The sequence below is a fragment of the Pantherophis guttatus genome, chromosome 6 (assembly GCF_059756535.1).
Source record: "Pantherophis guttatus breed Tessera chromosome 6, ASM5975653v1, whole genome shotgun sequence".
Classification (NCBI taxonomy): domain Eukaryota; kingdom Metazoa; phylum Chordata; class Lepidosauria; order Squamata; family Colubridae; genus Pantherophis; species Pantherophis guttatus.
The window spans coordinates 1,664,138-1,679,534 of record NC_142068.1 but is presented as its reverse complement, the minus strand read 5'-3'; the positions used below and the strand labels follow the sequence as shown (position 1 = coordinate 1,679,534).

General features: G+C 47.1%; 1 protein-coding gene across 2 annotated transcripts in view; it reads left to right on the top strand.

Annotated features, from left to right (window-relative positions):
- Positions 1-15,397, top strand: part of TP63 (tumor protein p63) — a 107,033-nt gene that overhangs the window by 77,664 nt on the left and 13,972 nt on the right. Inside the window, exons 5-8 of one of the 2 annotated variants that reach the window (XM_087872384.1) lie at positions 511-620; positions 1,860-1,996; positions 4,245-4,327; positions 5,637-5,779. In XM_087872384.1, the coding sequence (XP_087728510.1) occupies positions 511-620; positions 1,860-1,996; positions 4,245-4,327; positions 5,637-5,779 (473 nt within the window). The remainder of the gene's footprint in view (positions 1-510; positions 621-1,859; positions 1,997-4,244; positions 4,328-5,636; positions 5,780-15,397) is intronic. The other variant, XM_087872383.1, reaches the window with a different exon arrangement.

The following is a 15,397-nucleotide window of genomic DNA, read 5'->3' as shown; positions in this document are numbered from 1 at the left end:
TGTCTCTCTCTGTATGTCTCTGTGTCTGTCTGTCTCTGTCTCTCTGTGTCTGTCTGTCTGTCTCTGTCTGTCTCTGTGTGTCTGAGTGTTTGTCTCTCTCTGTGTGTGTCTGTCTGTCTCTCTCTGTCTCTGTCTCTCTCTCTCTCTGTCTGTCTCTCTCTCTCTGTCTCTCTCTCTCTGTCTCTGTCTCTCTCTCTCTCTGTCTCTCTCTGTCTCTCTCTCTCTGTCTCTCTGTCTCTCTGTCTCTGTCTCTCTCTCTGTCTCTCTCTCTCTCTCTCTGTCTCTCTCTATCTGTCTCTGTCTCTCTCTCTCTCTGTCTCTGTCTCTGTCTCTCTCTGTCTCTCTGTGTCTGTCTGTCTGTCTGTCTCCCTATCTGTCTCTCTCTCTCTCTCTCTCTCTCTCTCTCATTCTCTCTCTCATTGCACCTCACAATCAGAGAGACCTACATCTGAGATTCTTGGGTAACTCAAAAATTCAACCCAAACGCTTCCTGCTTCTTCTCTCTCCCAGGTTGGCACCGAATTCACAACCGTCCTCTACAATTTCATGTGCAACAGCAGCTGCGTCGGTGGTATGAACCGACGCCCCATCCTCATCATCGTCACGCTGGAAGCCAGAGAGTAAGTCGCCACGGCGGGAGGTTGCGGGAAATCTGAAAGTAAAACCGAAAGGCTTCCGAACCCCAAATTTAGCCTTTACAAGTAGCATTCAGTCCATCGGTATAGAGCTGGAAGGGACCTTGGAGGTCTTCTAGTCCAGCCCTCTGCTCAAGCAGGAGACCCTACCCCATCCCAATCAAGTGGCTGCCCAGTCCCTTCTTAAAAACCTCCAGTGTTGGAGCACCCACAACTTCTTGTGGCAAGGTGTTCCACTGGTTAATTGCCCTCACTGTTAGGAAGTTTCTCACTGACCCACAGAAATTTTGGGCTCCATTGTGGTCGTAAGTCGAGGACTACCTGTATTTGCACATGGCTATTTTGGGGGGCTGAGTTAGCAGCCAGCGATTCAAAACCGGGCATCTCCCCCCCCAGTCCCCCGCCCCCAAATGATCCTGTTTTGAGCATCCTGAGAAAACGTCAGGTTTTCTGCTCCGTAAAGCGACCGTCCTTCAGTGTGCTGGAGTGTATGAAAGCATTCCCTTCTGACTTGAGTTCCCCCAGTCTAGGTTAACCGAGTGGAGATGCTAGTATTTATGATGTACAGGTAGTCCTTGATTTACGATGGTTCACTTAGTGACTGTTCGAACTTATGATGAATTCCCTCCCCCCTCTCAAGAGTGACGCACCTGGTTGGGATGGCTGCCCCTCCCCCCTTCCAAGGTCACATGACCCCATTTCGGACACTCAACAACCATCCTGCTTTTACACTTGTCTGCACCGTCCCACAATTTCCTACATTTCCCCTGAAAACGAGTGTTTGCTTCCACTTTTGGGGGCAAAGCATCCCATAGAAAACAATGGATTCACTTAACAACTGCATTTAATGACCACAATGTTCACTTAACAACCCTGTGTTTGCTTAGCCGCTGCCCCAGAACAGAATGTAAAACAGTCGCATGAGTAACCCGCTTTGCGACCGTCGTTATTGGAGTTGTGGCCGTAAGTCGAGGACTGACGGTATAAAGACATCTCCTGGGTGAATCCATCTCAGTATGATCTGCTTCACACAACGTACAACTTGACTTTTACGCAACACCGTAACTTGAAGATTCCCATCCCCATCAATAGCAATCAGGGTTAATTCGTGGTTTGGAGCTGGTTAATTCGTGGTTTGGCCAGATGAGCCATATTTGAGGCATTTCTGGAGATGGCTATTAGGTCTTAAAAGGGCTGATGGGATTTGTTTTCTTCACCCTGCAGTGGGCAAGTCCTTGGTCGCCGATGTTTTGAGGCTCGGATCTGCGCCTGCCCAGGCCGGGATCGCAAAGCGGATGAAGACAGCATTCGGAAACAACAGGTCTCCGAAGGCACAAAGAACGGTGATGGTACGAAGCGCCGTAAGTAGCCAGAAGCAGTAGCCTTCACAGCAGTGTATTTCAGAGTTGAGCCCTTGAAGATGGGCGGACTGCAACTCATACCAGAATTCCTTGGCACTAAATGCACTCCTTCGGAGGTGTATCTCATCCTGACCCGCTTACTCTCTTATAATCCCTTCCTCTACGATCTCTTTGCTTTCGGAGGTGTATCTCATCCTGACCCGCTTACTCTCTTATAATCCCTTCCTCTGCGATCTCTTTGCTTTCGGAGGTGTATCTCATCCTGACCCGCTTACTCTCTTATAATCCCTTCCTCTGCGATCTCTTTGCTTTCGGAGGTGTATCTCATCTTGACCCGCTTACTCTCTTATAATCCCTTCCTCTGCGATCTCTTTGCTTTCGGAGGTGTATCTCATCCTGACCCGCTTACTCTCTTATAATCCCTTCCTCTGCGATCTCTTTGCTTTCGGAGGTGTATCTCATCCTGACCCGCTTACTCTCTTATAATCCCTTCCTCTGCGATCTCTTTGCTTTCGGAGGTGTATCTCATCCTGACCTGCTTACTCTTTTATAATCTCTTCCTCTGCGATCTCTCTGCTTTAGCAGATGGGAGAGGGGGTAAAAAAAGATCAGGCATAGCTGGCTAGGGGAATTCTGGGAGTTGAAATCTACCCGTTTTCAAGAGGCCAACTTTGAAATACACTGTTTTAGGAGAAGGTCAGCTTTTGACTAGGTTGTGCTTGGGTGTTTGTTGGCTTAGCCTTGGGCCAACCTTGCCTGCTCGCGTCGCTTTTCTCCGGTCCGTCCAGTGCATTTTAGCCCAAATGGAACAGGAAGCCATTTTCTAATCAGTGTTTGTGTGAATGCAGCTCGGGTGTCGGCCGGACGGGAGATAGAAGGATTGCACCCAGTCCGAACTTGTAGGATTGTGTGCACTGAAGTGGAACAAGCAACAATAACCCGAAGTGGAAATGCTGGATAAAAGCATCAATCAAGGCAGTGTAAACAATCCCATCGTAATAGAGCCAACTTCCCTGTGTCAGAAGAAAAAAAGATAAAATAGCTGTGGTTTGAAGTGGACAAAAAAACAAAACAAAAAACCCAAGCTACGGTGTCAATTAGGACTGACAAATGTTAATGGAGCCTCCATTGGTCAGGGCAGTCTACCATTTTTTTTTTTTTTTAACCAGTGACTGGATAATTTCCAACTTTCTGGATTAACGAAATGGACTTTAAAAAAAAAAAACAAGCTACGGTGTCCCTTAGGCCCGATGAGTGTTAATGGAGCCTCCAATGGTCAGGGCAGTCTACCTTTTTCACCTTCTGGAAGGTGAAAGGAGAGGCAAGCCTTCTGAAAGATATGTGTTTCCGGGTGGAAGAAATAGAGACAGTCCTCAATTTAGAATAGATTGCTTCAAAGTTATGATGGCCCGCATTTACGGCCGATCACAGCGGTCACATGACCCAGATTTGCATTTTTTGGGGGCTAAACTGAGCTTTACTTCCGGTTTCTGGCCGAAACACCCAATAGTGAACAATAGATTTGCTTAACAACGGCCACATTCGTTTAATGACAGCTGCAAAAAAACCCACTTTCTTAAAATCAGGACAGTCATGGGTTGACCTGCTTTACGAGTGTCTCGACTTACGACCATAATGGGCAGGCTCCATTATGGTCATAAGTCGAAAACTACCTGTAGGGATTTGGTGATCTATTGCAGGGGTCCCCAAAGGTGGCTACTTTAAGACTTGTGGACTTCAACTCCCAGAATTCCCCTGGCTGGGGAATTCTAGGAATTGAAGTCCACAAGTTTTGAAGACTTCTGATCTAGTGGTAGCCAAGATTGGCAACCAGGTGGAACAGTTTTACTTTCGCTTTGCTGAGTTCAGAGGAAGACTTGGAATAAGTATGGCAATGGTTGAGGAAGTTGGACCAAACCACCAATCTGCTAAGACCTGGTTGGTTGTCCCTTCTTGTCTCCAGAAATCTTCTCCAGAAGTTTCTCCAGCTGCAATCTGATGCTATAGAGAAACCTGAAGCATCTTGAGTCTTGGAGAATATCCTCCAATCTGGATCAAGATGAGTTCCTCTTTCTTGATTGACCCTTCAGTTGGCCAAGATCTTCTCTTGGTGGGCCTCCGTGCTCTTGTTCATTTCTAGCTTCGGACGCGGACTCAGAAATGGCAACAGCTTCTCTGAATTGAGATGTCAAGTTGACCCTCCTTGAGGCTGTGGTGTCACTTTCTTCTATTTCCCCCTCGTTGGCAGCTTTCCGGCAGAGCACGCATGGCATCCAGATGACTTCCGTCAAGAAAAGACGCAACCCAGACGATGAACTCCTGTATCTCCCAGTAAGTAGGACCAGGACTTGGGTAAAAATGTGGAGCTGTTCCCTTCCTTGCAGTTGGGAGAATGACACCTTGAGGGTTTTTTGGCCACTGGCAAAGCAAGGGGGACCCCTCAGAAGGTGTGAGGACTTCTCCTGTGCTTCTGAGCCAGTTCAGGAAGGTTGGAAGTCAAGGCCTCCTTCCATGCATGCCGTCTCCAGTACGTGGCATAACCCATTTCCTGACTGGAGAATTTGAAGGGAAGAAGGAACACGGTTTTGTCTGCTTACTCAAAATGTGGACTTGGTGTCTTCTGAGTTTTTGGGACACGTTGAACTAAACTTATCTCCTTTCGGGAGCTAATCAGGGCCAGATCTGGTGAGGTTTTGGACAGGAGAAAAGGAAATTTCAGAGCTGTAAGTGTGTTGAGGAAGTCTGAAGAGCATCGTTGAAGAAGGCAGGAGACGATTTCCATAGAACCGGCAAAAAGACAGTGTAGATGTAGACATGAGGTCCCCAGGAGTTGAACTTAGACCGAAATATACTTTTATCTGTTTGAAGGTCCTTTCTGATGGAAAAGAATATTTGTCGTTCAGAGGTCAATTGTGGGGTCCTTGATATTCTCTGAGCCTGGTGGTTTGCTCGCAGATGTTTCATTACCAAACTAGGGAACATCATCAGTGCTACACCCCAAATTTTCATCCTCAGCCTTGGTGTCCTCCAGCAGTTCAGAACGACACCCCTTGAAATCTGGAGGACACCAAGTTGGAGAAGGTTTGCCTGCAGGTCAAGAAGACGGTGTTAGGTTGTAATTTGCACAATATTGGAAAAATGAGAACACCCCACCAGACGAAAATATAATTCGGAAAATATTGGACTGTGCAGAGATGGATAGATTGACATTAAAAAGTGAAAGATAAAGAAGATAACAGAGTATTATTCAACATGGGATAGGTTTTATCGGTGGTTAGATACGAGAGGTAGAAGTTTAGAAGAAGAAAGGTTATGGTTATATGTATGTAAAAGGTGAACGCTATGTGTGACTTTTAAGTATGCCAGTATAATTAATAGAAGCACAAAGTTAATACAACTATAATTATTGTTCTAATTATTATACATGCTATTATTATTATTATTAATGCTACTACTGTATTTGATGTTTTTTCGGTAAAATGAAATGCCTGGACAATGCACTGTTTTCAAAATGTTTATATATAAATAAAAAATATTTTTTTAAAAAAAAGAAGAAGAAAGAGACGGTGTTGGACGATGGCACTGTGGACTTCTTCTCTGGGGGCTTCTCATTTAGGCTTTTCCCTCCTCCTTGGCTCAGGTTCGAGGCCGGGAAACCTACGAGATGCTGCTGAAGATCAAGGAATCCCTGGAGCTCATGCAGTTCCTCCCCCAGCACACAATCGAGACCTACCGACAGCAGCAGCAACAGCAGCAGCAACACCAGCACTTGTTGCAGAAACAGTGAGTCCTTGAGTTGTGACCTTCAGGCTGCGTCCCGTCTCCCCATGCATGAGGACGTCCCTTCCTGACTTGCCGTGGTTGATGGAGTGTCTTTGTTGTTGGCCATGAGCTTGACTTTCCTGGAAGGGAGAGGGCTAGGAGGTCGCCCTTGCCTTGGTTGTGTGTGTGTGTGTGTGTGTGTGTGTGTGTCTGAGACCCTTTGAGGTCATGTAGATGTAGGCTGGTAACAAAGTGGTGAGGAACAGGTGGCCTTTCAATCATTGGGTCTTCAGCTCCAGCCTGAAAAAATAAGCTAATTTTCCAGTAATGGAGAGAATAACGGAATTGGGAGGGACCTTGGAGGTCTTCTATTTATTTATTTATTTATTTAATTTATATACCGCCCTTCTCCCAGAAGGACTCAGGGCGGTGTACAGCCAAAATAAAACACACAGATATAAAATTTTAAAGAACAATTTAAGAAATAGTCTGTGGGATTGGGATTGTAGAAACACCCAGGAGCATAGAAGAGTTCGGAGGCAGATGCATGAATAAATGTCTTAAACGTATTTATTCAGATGATAAATCATATTAACTATATACAACAGAGATCAAGTCTCATGAGGAACAAACATGAAAAGAGAGATGGAGAGAGCCAGAGAGGTGGAAAAGGTTGGAGGGGGTTTTATACTCAGGGGAAGCCCCTCCTTTCCACATAGGGGTGGAGACACTCTCTGCCTCCACTGGTGTCTATATGACACATGTGCCCATGGCTTGCAAATACTTGACATATTCTAGTCCAACCCTTTGCTCAAGCAGGAAAAGCTACGCCGTTTCAGACAAATGGCTGTCCAGTTTCTTTTTTTTTTTTTAATTTGATTTATGTGCCGCCCTTCTCCGGAGACTCAGGACGGCTTACAATGTGCTCAGCAATAGCCTTCATCCTTTTGTATATTTATACAGAGTCAGCTTATTGCCCCCACAAACTGGGTCCTCATTTCACCTACCTTAGAAAGGATGGAAGGCTGAGTCAACCTTGAGCCTTGGCGAGATTTGAACTTACAGTAATTGCAGGCAGCTGGTCTTAATAACCAGCTTAATAACAGGGTGCCTTAAACCCCTGTACTACCAAAGCGCTTCTTCTCCAAAACCTCCAGTGATGGAGCAGCCACAACTTCTTGTGGCAAGCTGTTCCACTGGCTAATTGTTCTCACTGTCAGGAAATTCCTCCTTCATTCCAGGTTGCTTCTCTCCTTGATTACTTTCCATCCGTTGCTATGGATGGAAACTTCTGTTTTGTGCATCCGTCTTTCGTGTCCGATCAGCTCTTTGAGTCTTCTCTTGCCTTTCAACTGCTGGTCCCTGTTGGGGTCACTGAGTGAAGGCTACCTGTATGGAGAGGTGGCTTTGGGGGAGATGCCACCTGCCCTCTTCTCCTACTTCAGAAATGGGGGCCTTTTGGGGAGGGCAGCGCAGAAGTATCTGTGTCCACAGAGCTGCATGGAAGAGCAGCAAAGGTGTTTCCTGACTCAGTTCAAAAGGGGATAATTAGTGTTTTAAGAGAGGCAACAGAGCTGAACCTTTTAGGGGTATTAAAAAATAATCACAATTTCCAAAGCAAAAGTTTGTAGAGATTCTCCGTCCTCCAGGTTATGGTTGTCCCAAAGGTGCTTTTTCTGGAAGCAACTGAAAAAGAGCCTGTAGTACAGTGGACTAAAGCACTGTTATTAACATCTGCTGCTTGCAATTACTGCAAGTTCGAATCTCACCAGGCTCAAGGTTGACTCAGCCTTCCATCCTTTCAAAGGTAGGTAAATTGAGGACCCAGTTTGTGGGGGCAATAAGCTGACTTTGTATAAAATATACAAAAGTATGAAGGCTATTGCTTAACGCATTGTAAGCCGCCCTGAGTCTCCGGAGAAGGGCGGCATATAAATTAAAGCAAAAAAACAAAACAAAACTGGAGTTTCTGGTTTTTCTTTGGAAGACATTTCACTTCTCATCCAAGAAGCTTCTTCAGCTCTGACTGGATGGTGGGAGAATGGAAGGATTTATATTCCTTGCAGACAGCTTTGTCATTTGCATTCTTTTAGAGTGACGTTGAAGCCACTTGGAGGTTTGTCCTCAGGGTCACCTGAGTGGTGCAAATGGTTCCTGTAGTCTGCAATTTTTTTCCTCTGGAAATCCATTCCCCCTCCCACACCATTCGAAGGGGGTTCATCCTAAATTGTATAGCTAAAAGTAGAGGATGTAAAGTCTAAAAGGATGCAAATATAAATCCTTCCATTCCCCACCATCCAATCAGAGCTGAAGAAGCTTCTTGGATGAGAAGTGAAACGTCTTCCAAAGAAAAAAAAAAGCAAGGAAGTCCAGTTGCCTCCTGAAAAAGCACCTTTCCGAAGCAAACCACTCCATTTAGGGGCAGCCTCTGAAGAGCAGAGGGACCGAACAAGAAACCTGCTTGCAAAATACTCCAGGGCGGGGGTCTTTCACTGTATTTCAACCCAGGTTTCCAACGAGAGGGGGTCTTCTCTGCAAGGGAGGTGCAAACAAAGAGGCCACAGCAGGAGCCATCATTTTCTAAACCTCAGGCAGTCCTCGACTTACGACCACAGTTAAATTTCACCTGCTAAGCAAGGTAATTGTGAAGCGAATTTTGCCCGGGATACGACCTTTCGTGCCACGGTTGCTAAGTGAATCACTGCAGCTGTTAGGTTAGTAAAATGGTCGTGAAGTGAATCGGGCTTCCCCGTGGACTTGTCAGAAGGTTGCAAAAGGGGGTCACGTGACCCATCCACCCACCTCTCCCCGGGACGCTGCAACGGTCATAAATACGAGTCAGTATTTAGCCATCCTCCTAATTTTGATCCTGCGACCATGGGAAGGGTCCTTAGCAGTCATTAAGCGAAATCCGGTCCTACGTCCCTTTTTTCAGTGCCGTTGTAACTTCAAACGGTCACTAAACGAACTGTTGTAAGTCAAGGACTATCTACCCACAGGCACACAGCCGCCTGATGCAACAGAGATATGGATCTGAACAGGCGTGTGTTGCAAGGCCTGGATGGCTGCGTTTGACAGGGGAAAAATGCAGGGTTGCCCTTACGTATATAAAAAGGTGAAAAACTAGAGGAAGTAGAAGAATTTGTTTACTATGCTGGTTTGTTCATGGCCTGATTCACCTTCCGGCCACCTGCACATTCCTTGCTTATCAGTTCCACAAAGACCTTCTCCATAGCTGGATCCAGACCCTGGGACTAAAAGACACAACGGAAAAGTCTCAGCCCCGGGAACCAGGGAGATATGGTGGATTTTAACCTCTTTTATTTTCCCCTGTAAATAAATCAATAAATCTTGCTAAAGAAAAGTATGGAGAATAGCACTTCCGGTGGAAACAGGCTGCCAAGAACTTGGCGCGGACCTTGATAAAAAAGGGAAAACGCAGCAGGTTAAGATTAAGCCAGTTTAAAAAGTGTAGAGGGTTTAATTGTGGTCTGTTGAGGGGAACGAATGTTGGTCGGAAGGGAAACGGCAGCCCAGAAGGGTTAAAAGTTGAGTGCGGTGGGAATGTGTGAAGTGGATAAGTCAGGAAGGAAGGTGAAAAAGGAACAAAGGATGAAGATGGGACAGGAAAAGGGGGTGACTGTTTGTTATAGAAGATATCCCTTCAGATGGTTTGGTCCTAGAGAGAGGAGGAATGAAAACCGAACTACAGAAGGAATAATAGAAAAAACACAATTGGAAGGGACCTGGGAGGTCTTCTAGTCCAGCCCCCTGCTGAAGCAGGATGCCCTACACCATTTCAGACAAATGCTTGTCCAATCTCTTCTTAAAAGCCTCCAGCGTTGGAGCGCACACAGTTTCGCTTCCACCGATTAATTGTTTTGACCGTCAAGAAATTTCTCCTTAGTTCTAGATTGGTTGATGAGTCTCCATCCATTGGCTTCTTGTCCTGCCTTTGGGTGCTGTGGGGAATAGGATGACACCACCACCCCTCTTCTCCGTGGCAGCCCCTCAAATTTTGGAAGACTGTTATTATATTTGCAAGGGAAATGAAGGTGTGTAGAGGGAAGATGTGCAGGATGGATCATGCTGGTGAAGACAAAAGTGAGAAGTTTATAAAGTATCAAGTTTACAAAGTATTATAAAGTTTATCAAGTATTACAAGAAGCCATGGGTGGAAACTAATCCAGGAGAGAAGCAACCTAGAACTAAGGAGAAATTTCCTGACAGTGAGAACAATTAACCAGTGGAACAATTTGTGAAGTGTGCCGACTTGGGGAAGGCTTCTGTGCCCACTTCCTGTAGGGCGGCCAAATCTGCCCTGCAAGACTCCAAACCTCCACTAGAGGGTGGCTTAAAAAGTCTGGGAAGCTCTTGGCTGCCCCCTTGTGGTCATCCAAGGAAAGAGCTCCCTTCCATTCCCTGGAACTTTCTTGTGGCTAGGCCAGGGGTCTGCAGCCTTAAACATACAAAGAGCCATTTGGACCCGTTTCCCACTAAAAAGAAAACACCGGGAGCCACAAAACCTTTCTTGTGCCTGACTATTTCTTGAGCGGCCACAAAACTAGCCTATGTAGTTGAATTAAATGTTTTGTTTTCTTCTGAAATTTTTCTTTTCTTGGATTTATCCATGGTTGGCCTACCAGAGGTTGAAAAGCTCAATAAATCGTGTGCCGTGCATTGGCAGTTGTGACACATATTTTGAGTGAAAGTGAGCCGCAGCAGAGGGGTGAAAGAGCCACATGCGGCTCCAGAGCCACAGGTTGCTGACCCCTGCCCTAGACATATATATAGTGCCCTTCCTTCCTTCCTTCCTTCCTTCCTTCCTTCCTTCCTTCCTTCCTTCCTTCCTTCCTTCCTCTCATTCCTTCCTTCCTTCCTTCCTCTCATTCCCCATCCCTTTCCATCCATCCATCCATCCATGGGCTGCAAGGGACCTCAGAGGTCTTCTCGCCCAACCCCTTGCTCAAGTGAGGAATCCTCATACCGTCCCAGACAAATGCTTGTCCCATCTCTTCTTAAAAACTTCCAGTGTTGGAGCACCCACAAAGTCTTGTGGCAAGCTGTTCCGCTGGTTAATTGTCCTCACTGTTAGGAAGGAAGTTTCCCCTTACTTTCCAGGTTGCTTCTCTCCTTGATCAGTTTCCATCTGCTGTTCCTTGCCTGGCCTTCAGGGGCTTTGGAGAATAGCTTGTCCCCCTCCTCCTCCTCCTCTCTGTGGCAGCCCCTGACGGCATCTTGTGGGTCTTGTGAAGATGGGGTCCTTCCGCATGTGGGGCCCGTGCATGGGGGCCTTTGGCAGAAGCTTCCCTGCGTCTGCGGAGTTTGATGCTTGCTTTGAAGTGGAGAAAAACGAAGCATTTTTGGCATGGAGATGATCATTTTTTTGAGTGTTTCTGCCCTGGCTTTCCTTCCTGGACTCTGTCCGCGTCTGATCCGCTCCTGATCACCGGGAATCCAGAGCCGTGAGTCTCGTATTGCAGTGCAGACGCTGCTTCTATGGGGCTTCATCAGCAGGGACTCTCTGCACCCCATTGATGGGGCTGCTCTCGGCTGCTGCTTAACCTCCCGGGGGGGGTCAGGATTGGGGTGCCGCTGTCTTCATCAGGGAGCAGAGCCCCATCTAAACGTCCCCTCCCATCCTTCGGGCCCTCCGAGATGCTGGAATCGAAGGATGGCATTAGATCCCCCCCTTTTTTTTTATCCAAAGCGGAGGGACCTCTGGATTTACTTCCCCCTTTCCCAAGAGGGAAACTGAGGCGGCTCCGACTAACCCAGTTCCCCGCAATGAAGGTTTCCTTTCAGCCACTCCTGCCTTTTCATGCCACGTTTCCCCGGAAGGGCCTGGAAATAGTCGAACCCCCACCCCCACCCCCGCTCCCGGTGATCACGCAGCCTCCTCTTCTCTCCTCTCCTCTCCTCTCCTCTCCTCTCCTCTCCTCTCCTCTCCTCTCCTCTCCTCTCCTCTCCTCTCCTTCCCTCCCTCTCCTCTTCTCTCCTCTCCCCATGATCTCCCTCTCTCCTCTCCCCCACCTGTCCCTCTCCCCATCCCCTCCTTTCCTCTCCTTTCCCTGTCATCTCCCTCTCTCCTCTCCCTTTCCCTCCTTCCCTCCTCTTCTCTCCTCTCCTCTCCTCCACCTCTCCCTCTCCCCGTCTCATCCTCTCCTCTCTTTTCCATGTCATCTCCCTCTCTCCTTTCCCTCCCTCCCTCCTTCTCTCCCCCACCTGTCCCCTCCTCTCCTTTCCCCATCATCTCCCTCTCTCCTTTTCCTCTCCCTCTCTCTCCCCTCCTCTCCCCCACGTCCCTCTCCCCTTCCCCCCTCCCTCTCCCTGACCCTCCCTCCATTGATCTCCAACTCTGTTACTCAGTGCCCCATGTTCTACGTTCTCTCCTCCTCCTCCTGCTGCTTCCTTCCTTCCTTTTGACGCCTGTCTCTTCTCCGATTCCTCCCTCGCAGTCTCCTCTCTGCCTGCTTCAGGAGCTCAGAAGCCAGGAGGGACCTTCCCCACAGACGGGACCCGGCTTTCAGGCATTCCAGCCACCCCAATTCTGCTGTCCCTTCCTAAAACCAACCTCTTTGAAGGGGCTGGGGGAGACTTCCTTTTGTCCAACTCTTTTCCTCCTACGGGGTGACAGAAATAATTTCTGAGGTGTAGCCAGGCAAAGTGGCAGATTGAGTCTGGGCCGACGGTGCCGTCACGGACTCCTCATACTCGTTCGCCTTCTACATCCCGTAGTTTCAGTCGCACGAGTTCTGGACTGGCCTCGTCCTCATCCTACGACGTCAACCCCTTTTACGAGAGGCGTGAAGACCCCGAGATGTTTCTTCTGAGCCGGACTCAGTTTCCCAGAATTCCTTAAAAGGGGGATTAAGAAACACCGTCTGAATGGAAACTCGGATTGTCCCAAAAGGGCTTTTTTCAAGAGGCAACTGACTTTGTTTCTCTTTGAAGACATTTCGCTTCTCGTCCAAGACGCTTCTTCAGTTCTGACTGAATGGTGGGAGATGGATGGATTTATATTCCTTGCAGTCCTCTGGTCATTAGTGCTCTCTCTGAGAGTCATTGAGGCCGCTTGGAGGTTTATCTGTGCCCTCAAGGTCACCTGAATAGTGCAAATAGGTGTTGTAGCCTTCTTGGAACTACTAAAAGGACCGTGTTGTGGACTGGAGATGGGTGGTGTCATATCCTTCTCCCTCGGTTGAGAGAGGGCTGTTCAATTTTTAACATAGAGGGACTCTTTGCAACTCGGATTTCAAATCCGTATATGGGATAAATGCTGGTCAGAGACTAGTAAGATATATATAATACAGAGATAACGTTTCTGCGGGCAGAGCAATTGATAGATAAATGTCTTTCTTGGAGTCTTGGATGAACTTCTTGCCATTCACAACTCACAATTTTTCTGCCTTCATAGCCAAAAAAAGGTTTGGGGAGGCACCTCTTGGTTTGAGAGGCTGAAGTTCCTCTCCTTCCAGATATGGACCTCTGGGTTTTGAGCAAGCCCATCTGAGGCCGTGAGATTATGGCAGTAGATCCAAGGTGTCGACACCTTCCAACCTCATCTCCTCATGCTTCGGAGAAAGATTGAGAAATGGCTTTTGATGTGCTGTCGTTGCGTTGTTGGGTTTTTTTCTCCCCCCAATATGTGCTACCACACCCAGAAGACCTTTTGGGATTGAACTGAGAATCGCACAGTTTCCGATTGTCGAAACGTTGGTTGTGAAATTAAATAAAAGGCGTTCGACTCCCTAAAACCGGAGAAAAATCAGGATTGGGTACATTTTTCTTTTTTTTGCAGCGTTGAGATGGAAGAATCAGAATTCACTGTCTTGTAGGACACTTCTATGCAGACACTCAAGTCATGGTGGTCCCTAAGGAGTCTTTTTTCCCCAAAAGGCAACTGGACTTCCTTGGTGGTGGGTTTTTTTTTTTTTCCTTGAAAATGTTTCGCTTCTCATCCATGAACTGAAGAAGCTTCTTGGATGAGAAGCACAATGTTTCCAAAACAAGAAAGTCCAATTGCTTTTTGGGGGAAAAAAAGCACCTTTGGGTTGAGGGATCTTCTTCAGAACCTGCCAGTTAGGCTGGAGTCACCGAATAGCAGAGTTGGAAGGGACCTTGGAGGTCTTCTTATCCAGCCCCCTGATCAAGGAGGAGACCCTCTACCATTTCAGACAATTGGCTATCCAATCTCTTCTTGAAAATCTCCAGTGTTGCAGTACCCACAACTTCTAGAGGCAAGTAGTTCCACTGGTTAATTGTCCTCACTGTCAGGAAGTTTCTCCTTAGTTCTAAATTGGTTTTCTCCTTGATTACTTTCCATCTATTGTTTCTTGTCCTGCCATCAGATGCTTTGGAGAAGAGGTGGACCCTCTCTTCTTCGGGGCAGCCCCTCAAATATTGGAAGACTGCTATCGTGTGACTCCTAAGGGAGGTGTGAAGTGTGTGCTTAGCTTAGAATCTTCCCTGCCTTCCCTCTTCCTCTGACGTCCAGTGGTATGGAATGGGATAACTCTCCTTGGGACAACTTGCTGCAGGACAATTCCACAATTCAGTTTAATTATTTAAAATATTTTTTAAAACTATTTTTGTCGTTCACATTTCATTTTGTCTGTCCTTTGGCATCCTTTCTTGACTTATTCTATTTCTTCTACTATTTCCACTATTTCTTCGATATTGGATGGATGGATGGAGGCTTCATGGAGAAGGAAGGATGGAAGTGGATGGAAGGAAGAAAGAAAGATGGTTGGATGGATGGATATAGGACACAGGGATGGGGATGGAGAGATGTAAGATGGAGGGATGGAGGCTGCAGAGAGAAGAAGGATGGAAGGATAAGTGGATGGAAGGAAGAAAGGATGGATGGAGGGAGGGATGGATATAGGACAGGAATGGGGAGGAGGGATGGAGGCTGCAGGGAGAAGGAGGGAGGATAGAGGGATGGATAAGTGTGGATGGAAGGAAGAAAGGAAGCTGGAGGGATGGATGGAGAGCATCTCAGTCTGCAAGGGGTAAGATCCTATACAGGCAGTCCTCAAATTACAGCTGTAATGGAGCTTGGAATTTCCATTACAAGTCATGACCGTCGTAAATCAGGGCACCCCAAGTGACCGTCCCAATTTTATCGGGGAAGGGGAAAGGTGGGGGGAGAAGGAGGACTACTGAGGGGTCCTTGGTGCTCTCTGAGCTTGGTGGTTTCCTAGCAGACGTTTCAAGGCCCCACAAGATAACGTAACATCATCTTATCCACAGCAGTGAAACGTTTCAAACTAAAAATAAAAAAAGTCCAATTCTCGTGACTTCAATTTCGAGACCCTTCGAGACAAGCTGATGTGAAACAAAAAAAATATTAAGGCTACTGGCATAAAACCTGCCCAGTCAATACCGATGGTGCAGGCTACACTAAATCTAAAAAGACCCCCCCTCCCCCCCAAAAAAATGGTTAATGCAATCAGCTGACATGACTCAGCTAAGACCGAGGCTCGGACAGGAGGATGCTGGTCCCCAGAGTTGGGGGTCTCTGGGGCGATGCAAGAATAAAGGAATTTGCACCCATGGCCTCGGACTGGCCCCGATCTCAAGGGCCCCTGAAAATTTGGAGAGAGGGGTTTCCAATTTTTTTTTTTTTAATTTGAT